The sequence below is a fragment of the Loxodonta africana genome, chromosome 5, assembly GCF_030014295.1.
Source record: "Loxodonta africana isolate mLoxAfr1 chromosome 5, mLoxAfr1.hap2, whole genome shotgun sequence".
NCBI classification, from domain to species: domain Eukaryota; kingdom Metazoa; phylum Chordata; class Mammalia; order Proboscidea; family Elephantidae; genus Loxodonta; species Loxodonta africana.
The window spans coordinates 92,921,327-92,946,691 of NC_087346.1; the positions used below are offsets into that span (position 1 = coordinate 92,921,327).

General features: G+C 37.3%; 1 protein-coding gene across 1 annotated transcript in view; it reads left to right on the forward strand.

Annotated features, from left to right (window-relative positions):
- The window catches only part of TECRL (trans-2,3-enoyl-CoA reductase like), a 146,965-nt gene that overhangs the window by 116,468 nt on the left and 5,132 nt on the right, over positions 1 to 25,365 (forward strand). The window contains exon 9 of the mRNA XM_003415898.4: positions 7,703 to 7,760. Coding sequence (XP_003415946.1) covers positions 7,703 to 7,760 — 58 coding nt within the window. The remainder of the gene's footprint in view (positions 1 to 7,702; positions 7,761 to 25,365) is intronic.

The window sequence follows — 25,365 nt, forward strand, 5'->3', positions numbered from 1 at the left end:
TTTTTTCCCTCCATAAAATTAACAACAACAACAACAAAAGTCCCTCTTTTTTTTTAAGTTACTGGAACATTCTCTTCACATATGTTTTATTAAAAAATGCTGTTTCATACATTCCCTGGACAAAAGTTAATAATAAGAAGAAAAAGAACGAGAACAAGGTGGGAAATAGTAATTCTTTATAACAATTGCTGTCTTGTAAGGTCCAAGATGCCAAACTACACCAATTGCCATCAAGTCAGTTTCAACTCATGGAGATACCACCTGTGTCAGAGTAGAGCTGTGCTCCATAGGGTTTGTAGTGGCTGATTTTTTTTGAAGTTCATCACCATGTCTTTCTTACAAGATACCCCTGAGTGGACTTGAACCTCCAAACTTTAGGTCAGCCAAGGTCGTTAACCATTTCAAACCAAAGAAATGATATAAATAGTAGCTCATAAAGTACACAAATGTAATAACTTTACATCCACATCTAAGCATGTAAGGAGAATTGTCTATTTGGTTTACAGATTTAAAATATGGTAAAAAATACTGTTCATATACGAGAAAACTTTTGAAAGTCTAAATATTGAATTGTATTGCATTGCAAAAAGAAATTTAGAAATGAGAGTTTATTAAAACCCTAAATTATGATGACAAATCACAAAGGGCTCACTACCTTTGACATATCTTAAGAATGATCAATGTAGGAAGATATATTTAACTTTAACAAATAATACGTGATATTAAGATATAAAAAATCAGTTTGAATAAAGTATAGAATGACTACTGAATGGATCAAGTTTTCATTTATCAGCTACATTGAGGAGGACTACCATGCCACTGTAAGCATAACATCTTGTAGCAAGGTTCATTTTTTATTCATACAACTGAATTCATATGTGTGTATATTTAAAGTTTATCACAAATAATGCATGTGTAAAAGTAATGGTTTGAAAAAAATAAGCAAACTGTTTAGATTCCAAAGCATTTTAAATTATTATTTTTGTTATTAAAATTAGCAGTATAAAAGAAAATAAATATTGTACAAAAGGAACAAATGTTAAATCAATGGATCAACCACCAGGAAGTGCCTACCTTAATTGTAAGTGCCAAATACTTTGCTAATAAAATGTAACGTTTGCAAACCATCCTGTTCTGCATTTATTGGTCTATGTGCTTTCTCAACAGAAGAAGACAAAAGTATTATCTAAAGTTGGTCTTGCTTCTGTTATTATGTAGAACCAGATTAACACTTGGTAAGAAGATACTGTATTAGAACTGGGTTGAACATGATTATAGTTAATTCTTGATTATTCATTTGTTACTGATACATTTTGTGGACTATTATCAATAATTATAAATTTCCCTTTAGCTCTCTCTGCTTTCTTTGTACTGCTATTCTGAGTTCCCTATTATACTAAGCTAGATATAATGTAAGCAAAACAAAAGACTTCACAATATGTATGTAATACATTTCAAAATTAGGTAAAAATTATCTGTAGGGATTTTTGACTGAATTTTGCCATGTCTATTCTATGGTCTAAGAAGTATTCTATTACCTTTGTTTGCATTCTCTATGGCTTTTAACACAGCTTTTTTTTTTTTCCATCAAATATGTTCACATATCACAAAATCTACAAGGAAAAAAGTGAAATAAACAGAATCAAATATAAAAAAAAAATTATACAGACATTAAAAATTTTTTCCCTCAACTTTCAGATACATTTTGCTTTTCCAGTATAAATATTGTGAAGATAACCTCTAATCTAGCCAGTTCAGATTTTTATGACCTCTCTCATCATCTGCAGTTGCCAACTTCCCCTAAAAAAAACCCAAAAACAACAAATAAAACACCAAAATCACATTTGCAAAACAAATAAAATATATTTTATATAAATAGCAATCCTGTTTCCCTTTTCCTGTCTTCTTTTCTATGTAATTTTTCCTCTCCAGAAGAATTATGGTTTGACAATTCTTTGCGATAAGCATTTCACCAACAAAATAAGATTTCTTTTATGCCTTCCCTACTCTCCTTAATAATGCAGTAAATGAGAGGAAAAGATAATAATATGTAAGACATGATTTGAAGAGTGTTGAGAAGAACTCTTTTCCCTAGTCTTTCTTCTGTGTTTTCAGTTTCACCATTAGTTATTCATTCATTTAGGTTTTTTTTTTTTTTTTTTTTAGAATGCAAATATTCTTGTAGAAGTAATAAATCATGCTCTTATAAAACTTCACATCTTCTCCCATAACATTTAGCTGAAAGAATCTCAGGGCACAGAACAGATAAGTTTTGATTAGGGAAGAGGATGCTGGGAATAATATATTATAGCTTTTAATAAAGGCAGAGGAGAGTGGGGCCCTGCTGTTGGGACCACAGAAATGCTAGGAGGCTGCTTGTGAACATTTGATATTTATGTGAAACATGGATGAGAGAGGAGAAATGTGGCAAACTTCTGCATTTTTATTACCAGCAGCCTGCTCAGGTTTGGTTGTGACAATTTTTTTTTCCTACTCCTTTGCCTACTATTCACAGACAGTATTAAAAGGTTTTACAATTAATTAATACTGAAAACTTAAATTCTTGGACTCCAGGTGTTATCATTAATTGACCTGATATAAATAATAACATATGTAAGAATCAACTTTTATAGCTAAATTTGGGTGAATTCTTTCCCTTTAAATTATTTAAAAAAAAATTAAGTTAAGGATGTAATTGCAAATATTAAAAAAATATATATATATTACTCTTCATTAATTACATCGTAATTTGGTGTGTAATTACTATTGAATTTTACAATGAAAGCAGACTTACCCCTAACTTTCATAATGACTGTAATTAAAAATACTAGCTACTATAACCATAATAGTTATGATTGTAACCAAAACAACATCAAATCTAACCTAAAAAGAATTCCTGAAAAAAAACACAAGATTTTAATTATTTATCACAGAGTTAGTATATTCATCTCTTTTTTTTTTTAATTGTACAGTTTGCTATTACAGTATATTATAGTACTCTATGTTTTTTATAGTATATTATGGGAGAAAGATATGGCAGTCTGCTTCCATAAAGATTTACAGCCTTGGAAACCCTATGGGGTAGTTCTGTTATGTTATAGGATATTTTACTTTAGAATATTATATAGCACACGCTGGTATTACAAAATCTTTTATGAAACTTCTATACATTGAAAAAAGATAATTTAGGTATTCCAGAAGGTGTGTTAATGAGATGGGCCACACAAATAAAATGAAGATTAAAATATTAAAAATATTCAATCAATTCCCACATCAAATTGAATGTACCTGTGAAAAGAGACAATGAAGAAGCTCAGTATTATCAGAACAAGGCCAGGACCCAACTGGGGAACAGACCATCAATTGTTCACATGCATGTTCAAGTTGAATCTGAAGAAAATTAAAGCAAGTCCAAGAGAGCCAAAAAACAACCTTGAATATATCAAGAATCATCACAAGAATAGATTTGAACATTAAACACTAATGACTAAGACCAGATGAGTTGTGAGATCAAGGACTTCTTCTATAAAGAAGCCAAAAAGTCATTAAAAATAAAGGAAAGAAACAAAAGACCAAAATAGATGTCAGAAGAGACTCCGAAACTTGCTCTTTCATGTAGAGCTGATAAAGTGAAAGGAAAAACCGATCACATAAAAGAGGTAAACAGAAGGTTTCAAAAGGCAGATGGAGAAGATAAAGCAAAATAGTATAAAGAAATATGCAAAGACCTGGAGTTAGAAAACCAAAAAGGAAAAACAGCTTGGCATTTCTCAACGAGAAAGAGAAAGTCTCAAGTTGTAATACAGAAGGATTCCATGGGCAAAATATTGAAGGACGTAGGAAGCATCAAAAGAAGATGGAAGAAAAACACGGAGTAACTGCACCCAAAATAATTTTTTTATGTTCATTCGTGATAGGAGATAGTACACGATCAAGTACTGATGGCAGTGCTGTGGCTCTTAATCACTGTGCCACCAGGGCCCAGGGATCCTTTACAGTGATCCAAAAAGAAAAAAAAATCTGTTTCTGTGGAGTCGATTTCAACTCATAGCAACCAGATGGAACAGACTAGAACTGCCCCATAGAGTTTCCAAGGAGCTACCAGTGGGTTAAAACTACTTTAGGTTTGCAGCCGAGTTCTTACCCATTGTGCCACCAGCGCTCCAAGTGAAAGTCACCTAGAAATTAAGGTGAATTCTGTAGGTTCAGTTTTACATATGAAGAAATGAATATAGAACTTGTTTAAATTGAAGAGAAATATCAATATATTTTAAATGATTAACAGCATTAAAGGCTTGAAGTTAAAAGGGTTTTCAATTCATGGTATATATTGCAGTGAAAAGTTGAGTGACTAAACAGTAGTTTTGATACCATAATCTGTAATCAATAGGTTTGTATTAATATGCTTGTCATGGATTCAATTGTGTCCCCCCAGAATATGTGTTGACTTGGTTAGGCTATGATTCCCGGTATTGTTTGGTTGTCCTCCATTTTGTGACTGTAATTTTATGTTAAAGAAGATTAGGGTGGGATTATAACACCACCCTTACCCAGGTCACATCTATGATCCAATGTAAAGGGAGTTTTTCTAGGGTGTGGACTGTACCACCTTTTATCTCTCAAGAGATAAAAACGAAAAGGAAGAAAACAGAGAGGGGGACCTCATACCACCAAGACAGCAGTGCTGGGAGCAGAGCCGCATCCTTTGGACCCAGGATTCCTGCGTGGAGAAGCTCCTAGTCCAGCGAGCTTCTGATGAGAAGGCCGACAGAGAAAGAAAGTCTTCCTCTGAAGCTGACTACCTGAATTTGAAATTTTAGCCTACTTTACTGTGAAGAAATAAATTTCTCTTGTTAAAGCCATCCATTTGTGGTGTTCCTGTTATAGCAGCACTAGATGACTAAGACAGAGTTTGGTACTGAGAGAGTGGGGTGCTGCTCTAACAGACACCTAAAATGTGAAAGTGGTTTTGAAACTGAATGGATAGAGAACCAGCAGCAGCAGAGAGCCAGCAACAGCAGAGAACCAGCAACAGCAGAACCAGGAGACCAGCATGAGACTGCACTGGAGCCAACCCACAGAGCGACAGAGCTGCACAGGAGGTTTCCTGGAGGAATGGGGTGACTCTGGGTGCTTATCAGTGGAGCTAGGCTTGCCAACCCATGGAGCCGGAGGGCTGAGTGTCTATGTGCAGGAGGCTTCCTGGAGGATTGGGGTGCCTCCAGGCACTTATCGGTGGAGCTCCTGAGAATTGGAACACTTACCCCAGCAAGGCAGATGCGGGTGTGAGGCCCAAGGACCCCAGATGCAAAGAAACTAGGAAGCAGAAACTGAAGAGACAATGAACACAAGAAGCTGAACAGCTTCAGTCTCAAAAGATGTGGCCATGACCTCAGGGTTTTCAAAGGGTGGAGCCATGGCCTCTGGTGTTTCTAAGGGTGGAGTCACCATTCAGACGGACTAGAAGAATGGTGTATCTAAAGCCTAAGGAGCAGAATTGCTGTCCCAGTGGACCTGGAAGGCAGAGCTGAAGGCCAGGGCCAAGGAGCCTGTACTCAGAATCCAGAGAGTAGTCAATACCCAGAGTTTGGAGAGCAAGATCATTGTCTAAATTGTCTCAGAGAACAGAGGACTATTTTCAAAGCCTTGAGAGCTAATGTGATGTGTTCTGCTGACTTGCTTGATGTCTGTTATCCCTTCTTTTTCTCCAGTTTCTTCCATTTATAATGAAAATGTCTGACAAGTGCCTGTTCTGACATTGTACCTTTGGAAGCAGATAACTTGTATTCTAGATTTCACAGATGAAGAGGAATTTTTGGATTTTGGACTTGGAGTTAAGAGTTTTGCTGTGATATGATGGGGTGAATATGTTTTGCTTGTTGCAAGGATGTGATTTTTTGGGAGCCAAAGGGTGGAATGTTGTGGATTGAATTGTATCCCCCCAAAATGTGTGTCGACTTGGTTAGGCCATGATTCTCAGTGTTGTGCAGTTGCCCCCCATTTTCTGATTGTAATTTTATGTTAAAGAGGGTTAAGGTGCAATTATAACACCACCCTTACCCAGGTCACGTCTAGGATCCTATGTAAAGGGAGTTTCCCTGGAGTGTGGCCTGCACCACATTTTATCTGTCAAGAGATAAAAAGGAAAGGGACACGAGCAGAGAGGGGGACCTCATACTATCAAGAAAGCAGTGCTGGGAGCGGAATGGATTCTTTGGACCCAGGATCTCTGTGTGGAGAGAAGCTACTAGTCCAAGGGAAGATTGATGAGAAGGTCAACAGAGAGAGAAAACTTTTCCCTGGAGCTGATTCCCTGAATTTGGACTTTTTGCCTACTTTACTGTGAAGAGATAAATTTCTCTGTGTTAAAGCCATCAGTTTGTGGTATTTCTGTTATAGCAGCACTAGATGACTAAGAAAATGCTGAATTCATACTTTTTATCAAGTCAGAGAGTGGTTTGTAGTAGACAAAAGAAAAAAAAGGCCTTAAGTTCACAGAATATATGTTGCAAAGTGCCCCAGGATCCACTGGCAAAGCATAAAACTTCTTAGAGGGTCTAGTGACATCTGCCATTAATAGGGACAAGTGAGCATATTTGATTAAAAGGTCAGATGACACACAAACAGAATGTTTTTTTGTGAGACAGTACTGTTTAGAAACAACACTTGTCTGTCAGTTCGTCATGCTGTGGTGGTTTGTATGTTGCTGTGAAGCTGGATGCTATGCCACCAGTATTTCAAATACTAGCATTGCATTGGGCAAATCTGCTGCAAGGAACTATGGTAATCAGTTAAAATATATTGATATTTATCTTTGATTTTAAACAAACTGGGTTTATATTCATTTCTTCATACCAGCAGGTTCACACATGGTGGACAGGTTTCAGCAGAACTTCCAGACTAAGGCAGACTAGGAAGAAGGACCTGGGCTCAAACACAGCAATGATTGATTGTGCAGATGGCACAGGACAGGGCAGTGTTTTGTTCTGTTGTATATAGGCCATGAGCACGAACTGACTTGACAGCCTCTCATGACAAAAACAGTGATTAGAATAGACGTGCTAAACTGAGGTGAAACTAGCAGGAAACCAAAGTATGAGCCTTGTGTTTTAAGAGCTGCTACTATGTTAATGAATTGAGATTATATAAACCTATGGAGTCCCTGGGTGATTTTAAAGGTTAACACACTAGGCTGCTAACCAAAAGGTTGGAGGTTCCAATCCACCCAAAAAAGCCTGGGAAGAAAGGCCTGGCAATCTACTTCAGAAAAATAAGTCATTGAAAACCTTATGGAGCACAGTTTTACTCTGATGCACAATTATTGCCCTAATTAGGAATCGACTTCATGGCAACTGATTTATGTTGAATATGCCTTCAAGAAGATGAGTTGTCTGCAGACGGCATGAAAATTTACCCATCCCACCCAGTGCAAAACAGATAATCCGCACTACTAGATTAACAATGTAATTTGAACCTGTTTCAAAGAGGTCAAGAATATCTTCAGAAATTCTATCTGAATGTGACTGATTATTTTGATTTATTCTATACCCACAAATAGCTTCTTTGATTGCTGTAAAATTTCCACTCAACACATTGAGTATGTAAAATTCATATACTACATGAATATGTATAGGTCAATAGAATAAACTTTTTAAAAGAGGTGCAAGTGCATCACATTAAAAAGATTTATAATATTTTTCAGATTTCTGAAGCTGGGAATCATTTCATCAATGTAGTTCTGGCTCATCCCAATCACACAGGTTTGTTTCTTTCTTTTCTTCTCTATAGTAAATTATGTTAATTATTATTTTTTGAAGTTTAAATCAATAATTTTAAGGGAAATAATAATAGGAAACATTTAAGACAGTATGCTCTAGCTCCTACCTTATTTTCTAAATATTTGAACTAAATTATATTCCACATTAATGGTTTCTCTAAAATGAAGTGTGTATCACACCCACACATGCATCATACAAAATTACCACTTAAATATGTGAAAAAGTCCAAATGATTAGGATTTAAAGCAGTATGAAATCCATTGATGAGTATTCTAATTACCTACCTCAACTTTCAATCTTGACCTCGTTTGTACCATATTTGAGAAAATCCCTCAATATTTCAAAACACTTCCTAATTTTTTTTCTAGTAAAAGTAACCTTTGCTTGACAAATTCAATAGACCTAAAAGGGAAACTCCTGGAAAAGCAGTTTGCATTTGGTTGTTGTTGTTGTTAGGTGGCCGTCAAGTCAGTTCCAACTCAGAGCAACCCTATGTACCACAGAACAAAACGCTGCCTGGTCCTGTGCTAGGCTCACAATCCTCGTTAGGCTTGAGCCCATTGTTGCGGCTGCTGTGTCAATCCATTTCATTGAGGAGCTTCCTGTTTTCCACTGACCCTCTTCTTTACCAAGCATAATGTCCTTCTCTAGGGACTGATCCCTTCTGATAACATGTTCAAAGAATGTAAGACACAGTCTCGCCATCCTTGCTTCTAAGGAGCATTCTGGTTGTACTTCATGAAAGACAGATTTGTTCATTCTTTTGGCAGTCCATGGTGTATTCAATATTCTTCGCCAACACCACAATTTAAAGGTGTCAATTCTTCTTCAGTCTTCCTTATTCATTGTCCAGCTTTTGCACGCATTAGATATGATTGAAAATACCATGGTTTGGGTCAGGTGTATCTTAGTCTTCAAGGTGACATCTTTGCTTTTCAAACCTTTAAAGAATCCCTTGCAGGAGATTTACCCAGTGCAATGTGTCTTTTGATATCTTGACTGCTGCTTCCATGGCTGTTGACTGTGGATCCAAGTAAAATGAAATCCTTGACAATCTCGATCTTTTCTGTGTTTATCATTCTGTTGTTTAGTGGTTCAGTAGTGAGGATTTTTGTTTTCTTTATGTTGAGGTGTAATCCATACTGAAGGCTGTGATCTTTGATCTTCCACAGCAAGGGTTTCAACTCCTCTTCACTTTCAGCAGCCAAGCAAGGTTGTGCCTTCTACATAACGCAGGTTGTTAATGAGTCTTCCTCCAATCCTAATGCCCTGTTCTTCTTCATACAGTCCATCTTCTCGGATTATTTGCTCAGCATACAAATTGAATAGGTATGGTGAAAGGATACAACCCTGAAGCACACCTTTCCTGACTTTAAAACACACCTATCCCCTTGTTCTGTCCAAACAACTGCCTCGATCTATGTACAGTTTCCTCATGAGCACAATTAAGTCTTCTGGAATTCCCATTCTTTTCAGTGTTATCCATAATTTGTTATGATCCACAAGATGGAATGCCTTTGCATAGTCAATAAAACACAGGTAAACATCCTTCGGGTATTCTCTGGGATCATCTGACATCAGCAATGATTTCCCTGGTTCCACATCCTCTTCTGAATCCAGTCTGAATTTCTGGTAGTTCCCTCTTGATATACTGATGCAGCTGCTTTTGGATGATCTTCAGGAAAAATTTTGTGTGATATTAATGATATTCTTTGGTAATTTCTGCATTTGGTTGGATCACCTTTCTTGGGAATAGGCATCAGTATGAATCTCTTCCAGTCATTTGAGCAGGTAGCTGTCTTCCAAATTTCTTGGCATAGATGAGTGAGCACTTTCAGTGCTACATTCGTTTGTTGAAACATCTCAACTGATATTCTGTCAATCCCTGGAGCCTTGTTTTTCTCCAATGCCTTCAGTGCAGCTTGGACTTCTTCCTTAAATACTGTCAGTTCCTGATCATATGCTACCTGTTGAAACGGTTGAATGCCGACCAATTATTTTGGTATAATGACTCTGTGTATTCCCTCAATCTTCTTTTGATGCTTCTTCTGTTGTTTAATATTTTTCCCATAGAATTCTTCACTATTGCAACTCGAGGCTTGAATTTTTTCTTCAGTTCTTGCAGCTTGAGAAACGTGAAGCGTGTTCTTCCCTTCTGGTTTTCTATCTCCAGCTCTTTGCACATGTCATTATAATACTTTACTTTGTCTTCTCGAGCCACCCTTTGAAATCTTCTGTTCCGTTCTTTTACTTCATCATTTCTTCCTTTTGCTTTAGCTCCTCGATGTTCATGAGCAAGTTTCAGAATCTCTTCTGACATCTATTTTGGTCTTTCCTTTCTTCACTGTCTTTTTAATGACCTTTTGTTTTCTTCACGTATGATGTCCTTGATGTAATTCCACAACTCGTCTGGTCTTCGGTCATTAGTGTTCAACGCGTCAAATCTATTGTTCAGATGGTCTCTAAATTCAGGTGTGACGTACTTGAGGTCCTGCTTTCGTTCTTGTTCACTTGTTCTAATTTTCTTCAGTTTCAACTTGAACTTGTGTATGAGCAATTGATGGTCTGTTCCACAGTCTGCCCCTGGCCTTCTTCTGACTGATGATATCGAGCTTTTCTATAGTCTCTTTTCACAGATACAGTCTATTTGATTCCTGTGTATTCCATATGGTGAGGTCTGTGTGTATACTGGCTGTTTATATTGGTGAAAAAGGTATTTTCAATGAAGATGCGATTGGTCTTGCAAAATTCTATCACGCAATCTTTGGCATAGTTTCTACAACCAAGGCCAGGTTTTCCAACTACTGATCCTTCTTTGTTTCCAGCTTTTGCATTCCAATCACCAATAATTATCAGTGCATCCTGATTGCATATTTGATCAATTTCAGACTGATGATGAACGCAACGCCATTTCTCTTCAACTAGTCATCCCCAGCATAGTAGACCATATGGTTGTCAGATTCAAAATGGCAAATACCAGTCCATTTCAACTCACTAATGCCTAGGATATTGATGTTTATGCATTCCATTTTTGATGATTTCCAATTTTCCTAGATCCATGCTTCCTACACTCAAGGTCCCGATATTAAAGGATGTTTGAAACTGTTTCTTCTCATTTTGAGTCATGCCACATCAGCAAATAAAGGTCCCAAAAGCTGAACTCCATCCACATCATTAATGTTGACAAACTGACAGACACTTGGGGGTTGAATTTAGTAGTTAAAATATTTCAATAAGTTTACAGTGTTTATGTTACTTATAGATATTTTTGATAAATAAATCCTCTCATTCAGGATAAATTATAGGCGGGGATTCCAAACTGTATTCTGTATGGTAAATAAAAGTACATTTTAAATAGGAGTGACCAACAATTTGGATTTCATGTTATTATTAATTCGCCTGAAAACATGAAGATATATTTATCTCTCTAAGATGTTTTGAAATCTACCACAGTTTCTTAAAATTGTATTGTCTTCCACGTTTCTAGAAGGCTGGTGAAGTACATGGAACATTTTCTGCAATGATTTTTCATATACTAGAATGCATAGATTTAAAAAAGAAACAGAATACTTGCCAACATTAAAAAAAAACAAAAAAAAAAAACCTGTAGCATAATAATATGTGTCTTACTGCATTGCATAACACTGTAATAACTCTTCAAATTTTGAAGTATTGATAACCTTAAATTATTTATCTGATTATAGAAGCCAACTGCAATATGACTAGAAAATATCTGTGCCTTCTCTTTGTGAAAAAAATGTACTGGAAATTCAAATGCTATTGTGGTTTGTTGTCGGCATTTTTATTGAAGTAAATACCTCAAATCATTAAGAGGTTGGATATCATTTTATCTGAACTAAATTCATAAATGCATTGAGTTCTATCTTTGGATGTATTTGAACATCCGATGAAAAAAATCTCAGGTAGTAAATATGTTTAGTGCAAAGCAAACACAATATCATTTTATAATATTTTAACATAGCCACCACTTACCCACTGCCTTCAAGTTGATTCCAACTCATAGCAACTCCATATGACAGAATAGAACTGCCCCAAACAGTTTCCAGGGAGTGCCTGGTGGATTCTAACTGCCAACCTTTTGCTTAGCAAACATAGCACTTAACCACTGCACCACCATGGTTTCCTTAACATAGCCAAAGCTATAAATATCACAAATTTTATTCTTAATTCAGTCTCTTAACAATGTGACCTTACTCAAGCATCTTCATCTATCTGGAATGTGTTATCTTAATTTTCAAATTAAAATTTTTAATTCATCAAGTGATTTTGAAATTGTTTACGTGAGAAAATACTGCTCAAAAAAATGTTCTTGAGAAATCATATGCCAATCAAATTTTTCCTCTTACGTTAAGTGACTTGGACATTTTGCTTGGAGATCAGAAGGCTGTTTCATTACCATTAAAATCTATTAATCTTTTAGGGTCTTGTCTTAATGTTGACCATTCCAGGTCAATATGCCCAGGAATTGTAAAGTGTGTGATCTAAAAAAATTTAAGTGAACTGTTTGATTAATATTCCAGTAAGTTTATTCAGATCATTTAATTTTAGCTCTAGAAAATTTTCTTGCATTATACTTTTTGAGTTAGTATTGTTTTGTTGTGGAGTAGAGAAGTTCTATTAAACATATGTTTAATCATCTGTCACTATCTCCTGTATCTACCACTTTTTCTGTGATCATTTTTAGATTTCTGCTTAATTTTATTGTCTTGTTTTTTTTTCATGTACTTCATATCCTCTGTTCTGTGGAATGTTCTTTCCTTAAGCAAATTGAAATATACTTCACATTTCTTAGATAACTTTATTTTTCTTCTACAATATCTTTCTTAATATCTGTCAACTCTCATTTCTTTTATTGTATATATTTATATTTTGTCCAAATCTCTGTTGAGTTTTGGATATTTCTAATGGTTATAATCTTTGGTATTCACCAACGCTTGTGTGTGTGTGTGTGTGTGTGTGTGTCTGCATGTTCTGTTGAATTTTTGCAGGATGACTTTATTTTTATTAAAATTTTTTTTTTTTTATTAGCAGGAATTAAAAACAAAACAAAACCATAATTCTCATTTTCTATTCTGTTCCTTTAGAAGCTTTGTTTTAATGCCAATCAGCTTATGTTCATTTTTAAGTGTATGGAGTATCCTAGGTGAGAAATAACAAATGTTTTACAGAAACGGGTGATTGAAGTAAATTTTCTAAAAAATAGTGTACCCTATGGGGCAGGGGAGAGTCAATGTGTCTTTGGATTCTCTGACATACTTTTGTTTCTATAAATTATTTAATTACCAGAAATTGTTCACGTGTTTTCAGTCCACTTGTCTTAGGCCGGGTTCTCTAGAAAAGCAAAATCAGTGAAGTATGTGTATGTGTGTGTGCATATATATATATATATATATATATATATATAAATAAATTTTTTTTTTAATATATATATATATACACTCATACATATAGAGAGTGAGAAAGACAGAGAGAGAGAAAGAAAGATTTGTATAGGAAATGGCTCACATGGTTGTTGAGACTGGAAAATGTCAAGTCCATGGGTCAGGCTTCAGTTTTCTCCTGATTCGTGTAGCTGCAGGGACTGATGAACGCAGGATTGGCAGGTTAAACAACAGGCTGGTGGCTCAAGTCTGAAGAACCAAAGATCAGATGATGACAAGCTGAATGCAGAATTCAGAGCACAGCAAAAGCCCATGAACTCTTTTTCCTAAAGGAAGCAAATGAAAAAAAAAAAAAAGCATTCCCAGAATTTGTGGCCTTTCTTGTAAGTATGAATTATTGCACTTTTCAGAATAGATAGGATCCAAAAAAATCAACTTGACTACTTAGTCTCTATGAGTGATGGTGCTTAATTATAGTGTCACTATTGTTCTTTGTCACTAGTGTCACTATTCTTTGACATTTGTCTCCAGCATTAGCTAGATCTGCCTTGCTAAGTGGGAGCCCATCTACTGAATCCTAGAAAAGCTTCTGTCCCTGCCATCATACCCCACTTATGCATGCATTTTACCACCAACAGAGTGGTTCATGACAGAGGATGGCTGATGTCAATTGGCTGAGTCATCTTTTCTACCTGGTGTTCGTTGCCTCTTCCGTTATAGATACTCGCTGTTAAGTATAAATATATACCAATGTTCAAACTTCATGCCCACTCTCATATGCCCACGGATATGCTTACAATCCTGGCGTGTTTATCCATTTGCCACTGTCTCGATTATATGTAGAAAGGGAGGGAGAGAGAGAGTAACGTTTGACACATCTCTTTGAATTCCAGAAACTCTGTCCTTTGAGAAGTATTTCTCCCTCACTATTGCTCTTGTTCTGTTTTTGGCTTAACTCCAAACACATCAACTTTATAGTTCAATCTTACAGAACAGAATTGATGGGCTCATTCAATGTTATGACTTGGTAGGTCTAAACACAACTCGGCTCATAATGTACATTTGGAACCACATGGCCACTTGTGGTAGGATCTTTATGTTTACCAGAATCCTAGGACTGTTTTCCAAAAAGGGTATGATTCTCTACTACAGATGGCATGGCCTTGTTCTAGAATATCAGGGTTCAGCTTTTTTATTATCCCATTGGGGCTTGTCACATTTCTATATATCATCTTTTCCCACCACTATACATTTAATATCTATAGTCTACCTGATCCTAAGGCCCTAGTGGGAGGAGTGTTTTCACTGTAGAATCATTTTCTTCCTTGGGTTTTGTCTTAGTTACCTAGTGCTTCTGTAACAGAAATAATGCAAGTAGGTGCTCTAAGGATCCGAAGTTTATTTTCTCATAGTTCACGAAGCTAGAAGTCCAAGTTCAGCGCATTGGCTCTAGGGAAAAGCTCTCTCTGTGGTGTCTAGGGTAAGATTCTTGTCTCTTTCTATGTCTTAATTCTGGTGTTTCTTGGTTTCTTGGAAAGCTTCACATGACACCTATAATCCTCTCATTTGAATAACCATTTTTCGTGTAATCAGCTCTTTTCATAACTCAGAAGTGATCAGGTTTAGGTTACATACTACAGTGACATTGCCTCATTAATATAACAAAGAAAATCCTAGTACCAAAAAGAATAACATGGGTTAGGATTCCAACACAAATTTTGAAGGGCCGTACTTCAACCCATAATAGACCCTATTCATATCTTGCAGCTTTTTATGCTACATGGTATGTGGCTTGCAGCAGTTTTCACTGGTCTGGAATATGAAGCTTCCAGAACTAGAAGAGGCCTGCAAGTGTTTTTTTTTTCTACTTTCTTAATGGTGGGAGGTAAAATTGCAATATGTTTTCCTCTATTCTAGAGAAGGTATGGCCTTCCCCAAATCTTTCGGCCCTTTAACATTTTATTGATTTATGGGCCCAAAAATTCTGGTAGTGTTTTTCTCCCTCCTCTTTGGATTACGTATGTCCTAATAAGATCTTCAGCATGCTAGCCACTTCCTGTCCATCCATTCTTAATAGCAAAATGTTATTGATTTAGTGGAAGAGTGTTATGTTCAATGAGATGTCCATCAAGTCCAGGTCTTCTTGTATTATTTTATGACAGATGATGGGAACATTAACATAGCCTTAGGACAAGATTGCAGATGTATATTATTGTACACATTAAGAAGATAAAAACTATCCCTTTCTGATAGAGTTGGAAAACAATATATTTATCAATTTAGTGCCTTGTCCATATATCTAAGACTGAGTTAATCTGCTTTAGTGAAGATACCATACCTGGAAATCAATCACAATGATGGGTAATGCTTGATCAAGAAAACCTGGTGGTACAATGGTTAAGTGCTCGGCTGTTAACCAAAAGTTCAGCAGTTTGAACCCACCAGTGGCTTCACAGAAGAAGAGACCTGGAGATCTGTTCCTGTAAATATTGCAGCCTAAGAAATCCCGTGGGGCAGTTATACTCTGTCCCATAGAGTCTCTAAGAATTGGAATCGATTTTATGGCAAACAACAACAAAAATGCTTGATCGAATTGGCAATATTCTACTCTCATCTTCTAAAATATTTCCAATTTATGCAGGGGTAACCTGTAACTTGTGGCATTCGAGTTGATTCCTACTCCTAGTGAACCTATAGGACAGAGTAAAACTGTCCCATAGAGTTTCCAAGGAGCACCTGGTGGATTTGAACTGCTGAACTTTTGGTTAGCAACCATAGCACTTAACCACTACACCACCAGGGTTTATAGTAGTAAATTAAATGGTGCCAGACAGATGTGGGGTAAAGAATCACCTTACAGAGAGGAACTTTGCCTTTGTCCTTGATTCCTGAGATAATCTTTGGAATTTCCTGAGTAACTAAGGTGCCTTTTGTTATCTAGATCTAAAGGATTATACCTGAGTATTTGTGGGAGACTGGCCAAGCCAGAAGAACACCTCATGGCCTGATATCAGTTGATCTCAGGGAAGGAGGGGAGCATGATTCAATCATGCATATGCAATAATGTACTCATCATACATGTACAATGAGGCTCCAATCAATACTATACAATGAAGTCAATAAAGGCTGTGGACATGTAGGTTCAAAAAGCTTCCCAGTTGGTGAAAGATATCAATGCATATGTGAGGATAGCATGCCTTTTTTTGAGACATGGAAGCTCTACATTGGGAAACCTCTCAGACTTTGCCCCATGAGTCTCTTCTTTATGCTGATTCTGATTTTTTTGCTTTTGAAATACTAATACTGTAATCATAAGCATAGTACTTTCTGTGAGTACTGTGAATAGTTCCAGAAAATTAATGAACCCCAGGGAGTAGCCGGAGCCATCAGAAGAAAGTGAGGGACCCTGGTGAGGCACCTGAGCTTGTGCCTGGCATCTTGAAGGGGTAATAGGAAAACCCTGAATTTTCAATCAGCAAGTCAGAAGTAAGGGTTTTGTGTGGACTCCTGAGCTTCTAGCAGACATCCTTTTAACTTGTGAGATTTAAATTAGCTCCAGGTGGCCAGGGTTAGAGGAAGAAGTGCTGCAGGAGCATTTGGCATTTAAGACCTTGGGCTGAAGGATGGTGTCCTTTTAGCTTGTGAGATTTGACCTAGCTTCAGGTGGCTAGGGTCAGAGAAAGAAAGTGCCATGTGGGTGGCTGGCGTCAGAGATGATTGAGAAGTAGGAAAGTGGGTATTTGATTAGTCTTCACATTTTAGGGTTTGAAGTTATATTGATTCTTATCTTTAAAATGAACTGGAAAGAAAGGCCTTCTGAACTACTTCCAAAAATCAGCCAATGAAAACTCTATGGATTACAACCATTCAATCCCCAACCAATCTGAATGATGCAGGACTGGGCAGTGTTTCCTCCCATTTTCATGTGGTCACCATAAGTCAAAGCTGACACCATGGCAGCTAACAACAACAACATGATGGAAGATATCACTCTTAAATGTATACTAATTTCTCCCTGGGGTGCAGTGCTGTATTTGATTTATAAGAGTGAAGAGGTGCAGTTCCAGAGACATCCAGTTGGGCTTACTACAACAATTCCCCAAAGGCAAAGCAATCAATGTGGTGGTTGTGCAACTAAAAAGTACATGTACTCCAATTATTCACTCAGGCACTGGAGACATAAACAACTTTGACCTATTGTACCCACTGCCAGCCAGAGCTGGACCAGATATTCCTTTATTACCTGACCCCTGTATGCTGTCATATAAGTTTTGTGGGCATGATAATGCTTTGTGTGTCCAGTTATCATGAGAATGCAGGACTTGTGTCTAACAGTCTTTGAAATGTAGGGATGTTTATTCCACTTTTTAAAATGTAAATTTCCCTGGGAAAATGATCATAGGTTCCATTAATAAAGAATGGTGGTCAGCATAGTCATGTACATTTGCTTTGGAGTTTCATGGTCTTTCATCCCGGGAGGCCTGACTGTTCATCAGTCAGTGAGTTTAGCGTCTTAAAGCACACTCAGGTGCAAAAACTGGAACACAGATGGTGAATTTGTTTTTTTTTTAAATAATTTTTATTGTGCTTTAAGTGAAAGTTTACAAACCAAGTCAGTCTATCACATATAACTTTATATACACCTTACTCCATACTCCCACCTACTCTCCCCTTAATAAGTCAGCCCACTCCCTCCTTCCAGTCTCTCCTTTCGTAACCATTTTCCAGTTTCTAACCCTCTCTACCTCCCATCTCCCCTCCAAACAGGAGATGCCAACACAGTCTCAAGTGTCCACCTGATACAAGTAGCTCACTCTTCATCAACATCTCTCTCCAACCCATTGTCCAGTCCCTTCCATGTCTGATGAGTAGTCTTTGGGAATGGTTCCTGTCCTGGGAAACAGAAGGTTTGGGGACCCTGACTGCCGGGATTCCTCTAGTCTCAGTGAGATCATTAAGTCTGGTCTTTTTATGAGAATTTGGGGTCTGCATCCCACTGTTCTCCCGCTTCCTCAGGAGTTCTCTGCTGTGCTCCCTGTCAGGGCAGTCATTGGTTGTGGCTGGGCACCATTAGTTCTTCTGGTCTCCGGATGATGTAAGTCTCTAGTTTATGTGGCCCTTTCTGTCTTGGGCTCATAGTTATCATGTGACCTTAGTGTTCTTCATTCTCCTTTGATCCAGGTGGGTTGAGAACAATTGATGCATCTTAGATGGCCGCTTGTTAGCATTTAAGACCCCAGATGCCACACTTCAAAGTGGGATGCAGAATGTTTTCATAATAGAATTATTTTGCCAATTGACTTAGAAGTCCCCTTAAGCCATAGTCCCCAAACCCCCGCCCTTGCTCCGCTGACCTTTGAAGCATTCAGTTTATCCCGGAAACTTCTTTGCTTTGGGTCCAGTGCAGTTGAGCTGACCTTCCGTGTATTGAGTAATGTCCTTCCCTTCACCTAAAGTAGTTCTTATCTGCTAACTAATCAGTAAATAACCCTCTCCCACCTTCCCTCCCTCTCCCCCGCCCGTAACCACAAAAGAATGTATTCTTCTCAGTTTATACTATTTCTCAAGATCTTATAATAGTGGTCTTATACAATATTTGTCCTTTTGCATCTGACTAATTTCACTCAGCATAATGCCTTCCAGGTTCCTCCATGTTATGAAATGTTTCACAGATTCGTCACTGTTCTTTATAGATGCATTGTATTCCATTGTGTGAATATACCACAATTTATTTAACCATTCATCTGTTGATGGACTCCTTGGTTGCTTCCAGCTTTTTGCTAGTGTAAAGAGTGCTGCAATAAACATGGTTGTGCATATATCTGTTTGTGTGAAGGCTCTTATTTCTCTAGTGTATATTCCGAGGAGTGGGATTTCTGGGTTGCATGGTAGTTCTATTTCTAACTTTTTAAGAAAACGCCAGATAGATTTCCAAAATGGTTGTACCATTTGACATTCCCACCAGCAGTGTATAAGAGTTCCAATCTCTCCACAGCCTCTCCAACATTTATTATTTTGTGTTTTTTGGATTAATGCCAGCCTTGTTGGAGTGAGATGGAATCTCATCGTAGTTTTAATTTGCATTTCTCTAATGCCTAATGATCAAGAGCGTTTTCTCATGTATCTGTTAGCTGCCTGAATATCTTCTTTAGTGAAGTGCGTGTTCATATCCTTTGCCCAATTTTTGATTGGGTTGTTTGTCTTTTTGTGGTTGAGTTTTAACAGAATCATATTGATTTTACAGATCAGGTGCTGGTCAGAGATATCATAGCTGAAAATTCTTTCCCAGTCTGTAGGTGGTCTTTTTACTCTTTTGGTGAAGTCTTTAGATAAGCATAGGTGTTTGATTTTTAGGAGCACCCATTTATCTGGTTTCTGTTCATCATTTTTGGTAATGTTTTGTATTCTGTTTATGCCTTGTATTAGGGCTCCTAACGTTATCCCTATTTTTTCTTCCATGGTCTTTATCATTTTAATCTTTATGTTTAGGTCTTTGATTCACTTGGAGTTAGTTTCTGTGCATGGTGTGAGGTATGGGTCCTGTTTCATTTTTTTCCAAATGGATATCCAGTTATGCCAGCACCATTTCTTAAAAAGGTTATCTTCTCCCCAATTAACTGACACTGGGCCTTTGTTAAATATCAGCTGCTCATATGTGGATGGATTTATATCTGGGTTCTCAATTCTGTTCCATTGGTCTATGTGCCTGTTGTTGTACCAGTACCAGGCTGTTTTGACTACTGTGGCTGTATAATAGGTTCTAAAATCAGGTAGAGTGAGGCCTCCCACTTTCTTCTTCTTTTTCAGTAATGCTTTACTTATCCGGGGCTTCTTTCCTTTCCATATGAAGTTGGTGATTTGTTTCTCCATCACATTAAAAAATGTCATTGGAATTTGGATTGGAAGTGCATTGTATGTATAGATGGTTTTTGGTAGAATAGACATTTTTACTATGTTAAGTCTTCCTGTCCATGAGCAAGGTATGTTTTTCCACTTACGTAGGTCTCTTTTAGTTTCTTGCACTAGTACTTTGTAGTTTTCTTTGTATAGGTCTTTTACATCTTTGGTAAGATTTATTCCCAAGTATTTTATCTTCTTGGTGGCTACTGTAAATGGTATGGATTTGGTGATTTCCTCTTCGATGTTCTTTTTGTTGATGTAGAGGAATCCAAGTGATTTTTGTATGTTTACCTTATAACCTGAGACTCTGCCAAACTCTACTATTAGTTTCAGTAGTTTTCTGGAGGATTCCTTAGGGCTTACTGTGTATAAGATCATGTCATCTGCAAATAGAGATACTTCTTCCTTGCCAATACTTCTTTCTTGCCAATCTGGATGCCCTTTATTTCTTTGTCTAGCCTAATTGCTCTGGCTAGGACCTCTAGCACAGTGTTGAATAAGAGCGGTGATAAAGGGCATCCTTCTCTGGTTCCTATTCTCAAGGGAAATGCTTTCAGGCTCTCTCCATTTAGAGTGATGTTGGCTGTTGGCTTTGTATAGGTGCCCTTTATTATGTTGAGGAATTTTCCTTCAATTCCTATTTTGCTGAGAGTTTTTATCATGAATGGGTGTTGGACTTTGTCAAATGCCTTTTCTGCACCAATTGATAAGATCATGTGGTTTTTGTCTTTTGTTTTATTTATATGGTGGATTACATTAATGGTTTTCCTAAAAAAAAAAAAAAATATTAAACCAACCTTGAATACTGGTATAAATCTTCCTTGGTCGTGGTGGATTATTTTTTTTGATATGTTGTTGAATTCTATTGGCTAGAATTTTGCTGAGGATTTTTCCATCTATGTTCAAGAGGGATATAGGTCTGCAATTTTCTTTTTTTGTGGTGTCTTTACCTGGTTTTGGTATCAGGGATATGGTGGCTTCATTGAATGAGTTAGGTAGTATCCCATCATTTTCTATGCTTTGAAATACCTTTAGTAGTAGTGATGTTAACTCTTCTCTGAAAGTTTGGTACTACTCTGCAGTGAAGCCGTCTGGGCCAGGGCTTTTTTTGTTGGGAGTTTTTTGATTACCTTTTCAATCTCTTTTTTTGTTATGGGTCTATTTAGTTGTTCTACTTCTGATTGTGTTAGTTTAGGTAGGTAGTGTTTTTCTAGAAATTCATCCATTTCCTCTAGGTTTGCAAATTTGTTAGAGTACAATTTTTCATAATAATCTGATATGATTCTTTTAATTTCAGTTGGGCCTGTTGTGATATGGTCCATCTCTTTTCTTATTCGGGTTATTTTTTTCCTTTCCTGTATTTCTTTAGTCAGTCTGGCCAATGGTTTATCAATTTTGTTAATTTTTTCAAAGAACCACCTTTTGGCTTTGTTAATTCTTTCAACTGTTTTTCTGCTCTGTAATTCATTTAGTTCAGCTCTAATTTTTATTATTTGTTTTCTTCTGGTGCCTGATGGGTTCTTTTGTTGCTCGCTTTCTATTTGTTCAAGTTGTAGGGACAGCTCTCTGATTTTGACTCTTTCTTCCTTATGTATGTGTGCATTTATCGATATAAATTGACCTCTGAGCACTGCCTTTGCTGTGTCCCAGAGTTTTTGATACGAAGTGTTTTCATTCTCATTGCATTCTATGAATTTCTTTATTCCTTCCTTAATGTCTTCTATAACCCAGTCTTTTTTCAGCAGGGTATTTTTCAGTTTCCAAGTATTTGATTTCTTTTCCCTGATTTTTCTGTTATAGATTTCCACTTTTATTGCCTTATGGTCTGAGAAGATGCTGTGTAATATTTCAATATTTTGGATTCTGCAAAAGTTTGTTTTATGACCTAATATGTGGTCTACTCTAGAGAATGTTCCGTGTGCGCTAGAAAAACGGTATACTTTTCAGCTGTTGGGTGGAGTGTTCTGTATAAGTCTGTGAGGTCAAGTTGGTTGACTGTAGCAATTAGGTCTTCCATGTCTCTATTGAGCTTTTTACTGGAAGTCCTATTCTTCTCCAAAAGTGGTGTGTTGAAATCTCCCACTATAATTGTGGAGGTTTCTATTTCACTTTTCAGTTCTGTTAAAGTTTATGTATCTTGCAGCCCTGTCATTAGGTGCATAAATATTTAATATGGTTATATCTTCCTGGTCAATTGTCCCTTTAATCATTATGTAGTGTCCTTCTTTATGCTTTGTGGTGGATTTAACCTTAAAGTCTATTTTGTCAGAAATTAATATTGCTACTCCTACTCTTTTTTGCTTGTTGTTTGCTTGATAAATTTTTTTCCATCCTTTGAGTTTTAGTTTGTTTGTGTCTCTAAGTCTAAGGTGTGTCTCTTGTAGGCAGCATATAGACGGATCCTGTTTCTTTATACAGTCTGTGACTCTCTGTCTCTTTATTGGTGCATTTAGTCCATTTACATTCAGCATAATTCTAGATAAGTATGTGTTTAGCGCTGCCTTTTTGATGCCTTTTTATGTGTGTTGTTGACAATCTCATTTTTCCACTTCCTTTTTTGTGCTGAGACATTTTTCTTTGTAAATTGTGTGTTCCTCTTTTTCATAGTAGTTGAATTTATGTTTGCTGAGTCATTATGTTTTTCTTGGTTTTTATTTTGAGTTATGGAATTGTTAGACCTCTTTGTGGTTACCTTAATATTTACCCCTATTTTTCTAAGTAAAAACCTAACTTGTATTGTCCTATATTGCCTTGCTTTCCTCTCCATATGGCAGTTCTATGCCTCCTGTATTTAGTCCCTCTTTTTGATTATCGCGATCTTTTACATAATAACTTCAATGATTCCCTGTCTTGAGCATTTTTTTCTTTCTAAAATTAATCTTAATGTGTTTTTATGATTTCCCTATTTAAGTTGATATCAGGGTGTTCTGTTTTGTGACTTTGTGTTGTGTTGGTATCTGATATTGTTAATTTTCTGATCAAACAATTTCCTTTAGTATTTCTTGTAGCTCTGGTTTGGTTTTTGCAAATTCTCTAAAATTGTGTTTATCTGTAAATGTTTTAATTTCACCTTCATATTTTAGAGAGAGTTTTGCTGGATATATGATCCTTGGCTGGCAGTTTTTCTCCTTCAGTGCTCTATATATGTCATCCCATTGCCTTCTTGACTGCATGGTTTCTGCTGAGTAGTCTGAACTTGTTCTTATTGATTCTGCCTTGTAGGAGACCTTTCTTTTATCCCTGGCTGCTTTTAAAATTTTCTCTTTATCTTTGGTTTTGGCAAGTTTGATGATAATATGTCTTGGTGATCTTCTTTTTGGATCAATCTTTATGGGGTTCGATGAGCATCTTGAATAGATATCCTTTCGTCTTTCATGATGTCAGGGAAGTTTTCTGCCAAGAGATCTTCAACTATTCTCTCTGTATTTTCTGTTATCCCTCCCTGTTCTGGAACTCCAATCACACGCATGTTATTCTTCTTGATAGAGTCCCACATGATTCTTAGGGTTTCTTCATTCATTTTAAGTCTTTTATCTGATTTTTTTCAACTATAAATTTTTTTTTATATTGGTGTCAATTTCCTTACTGTCCAGCTCCCCCACTCTGCATTCCAATTGCTCGATTCTGCTCCCCTGACTTCCTATTGAATTGTCTAATTCTGTAATTTTATTGTTAATCTTTTGGATTTCTGAATGCTGTCTCTCTATGGATTTTTGCAGCTTATTAATTTTTCCACTATGTTCTTGAATAGTCTTTTTAATTTCTTCAACTGCTTTATCGGTGTGTTCCTTGGCTTTTTCTATAGATTGCCTTATTTCATTTTTGAGGTCATCCCTGATGTCTTGAAGCATTCTGTAAATTAGTTTTTTATATTCTGCATCTGGCAATTCCAGGATTGTATCTTCATTTGGGAAAGATTTTGATTCTTTAATTTGGGGAGTTGTAGAAGCAATCATGGTCTGCTTCTTTATGTGGTTTGATATCGACTGTTGTCTCTAAGCCATCTATAAGATATTGTAATGATTTATTTTATTTTATATTTGCTCACTGAGTCTTATGTTGTTCTGTTTTCTTTCAATATACGTAGATGGGCTACTAGATTGTGCTGTCCTGATTGTTGTAGCCTTTGAATCACTTATGTCCTATTACCAGCTGTTCAGGGCTGTTACCAGATATATAAGCCTAAGAGTCCATTCACTATTCTTGAGTAGAATCTGATTTTGGGTCACCAAGTGGGTGGTGTAGACTGTCACCTACCCACCTAGAGGAGTAGTGATAGTTGCGTGCACAAGATTCTAGTAGCAGCAGGGGGTCACACTCTAGGGGGGGCAGGATACTGACAGGCTTCCCCTAAGTGCCAGTGAGGTAGATGTGTCTCTATTCCTAAAGCACTTTGGTGGCTGGGCTCTGCAGCTGTACCTTAGGCTTCCAATGTATGTACCTCTATAGATCGTTAGGTGTCACCATCCTCAGACCCCTATGGCAGGAGGCTAGGTGGTTTGGGTGGAACTTCAGGCTTCAGGCCTCAGTTCCCCGTTGTGGGTCAGTGAGGGCTCTGTTGAATACACAGAGATACCAGACCCGGGAAACTTGTCTTTCCAGTAATCTGCTAAAACAATTACAGTCAGATCCCTATCAGAAATGCCTTTGCATTCTAATAGCCACCTTGTTCCCTGTAGGGATGAAAGCCCAAGACTGTGGATCTCATATGCTTGGCTGGAGCTGGTTCTGTATTTTTAGTCCAATTTTGGGAAGTCAGGGAAGGATTTTTGGTCCTGGGTTTTTTGTCGCTGCTTCTCTCCAGCCAGAAGAATGGGTTAGGAAAAGACAAAAGAAAAAAAAAAAAAAAAACCCGCAGAGCACTTCACTCACTGGCTCAGGAAATTCCAATGTTAATGAAGCTGCCTGGGAAGGGGAGAGGAGGGATCAGGTAGATAGGAGAGAGTAGCACCCTGGAATGTAGACAAAGTTACTTATCTTGCTTGGTGATGACTGTTTTATCTGATATTCCCAAGGGGTGTGTAGCTTGTGTGCATTGGCTGGGTTGAGATTGCCCCCAAGGGTCAGGCCTGTGTTCTGTGCCTGTGCTGTCTCAGAAGCCATGGTCAGTTCCTACGCTCCCAGTCCAAAGCCCAGCGCCAAGATTCCCTGGCTGGGACGCCGCACTCCAAGCTCCAAAACCAGTCACTGTCTCCTGGTGACTTCTCCTGTCAGCCGCATTGCTGTGCTGCCTGCGTGCACTGGCTGGGCTTCCCCCAAGGTCACTTCTGGGGGCTAGGGCTGCA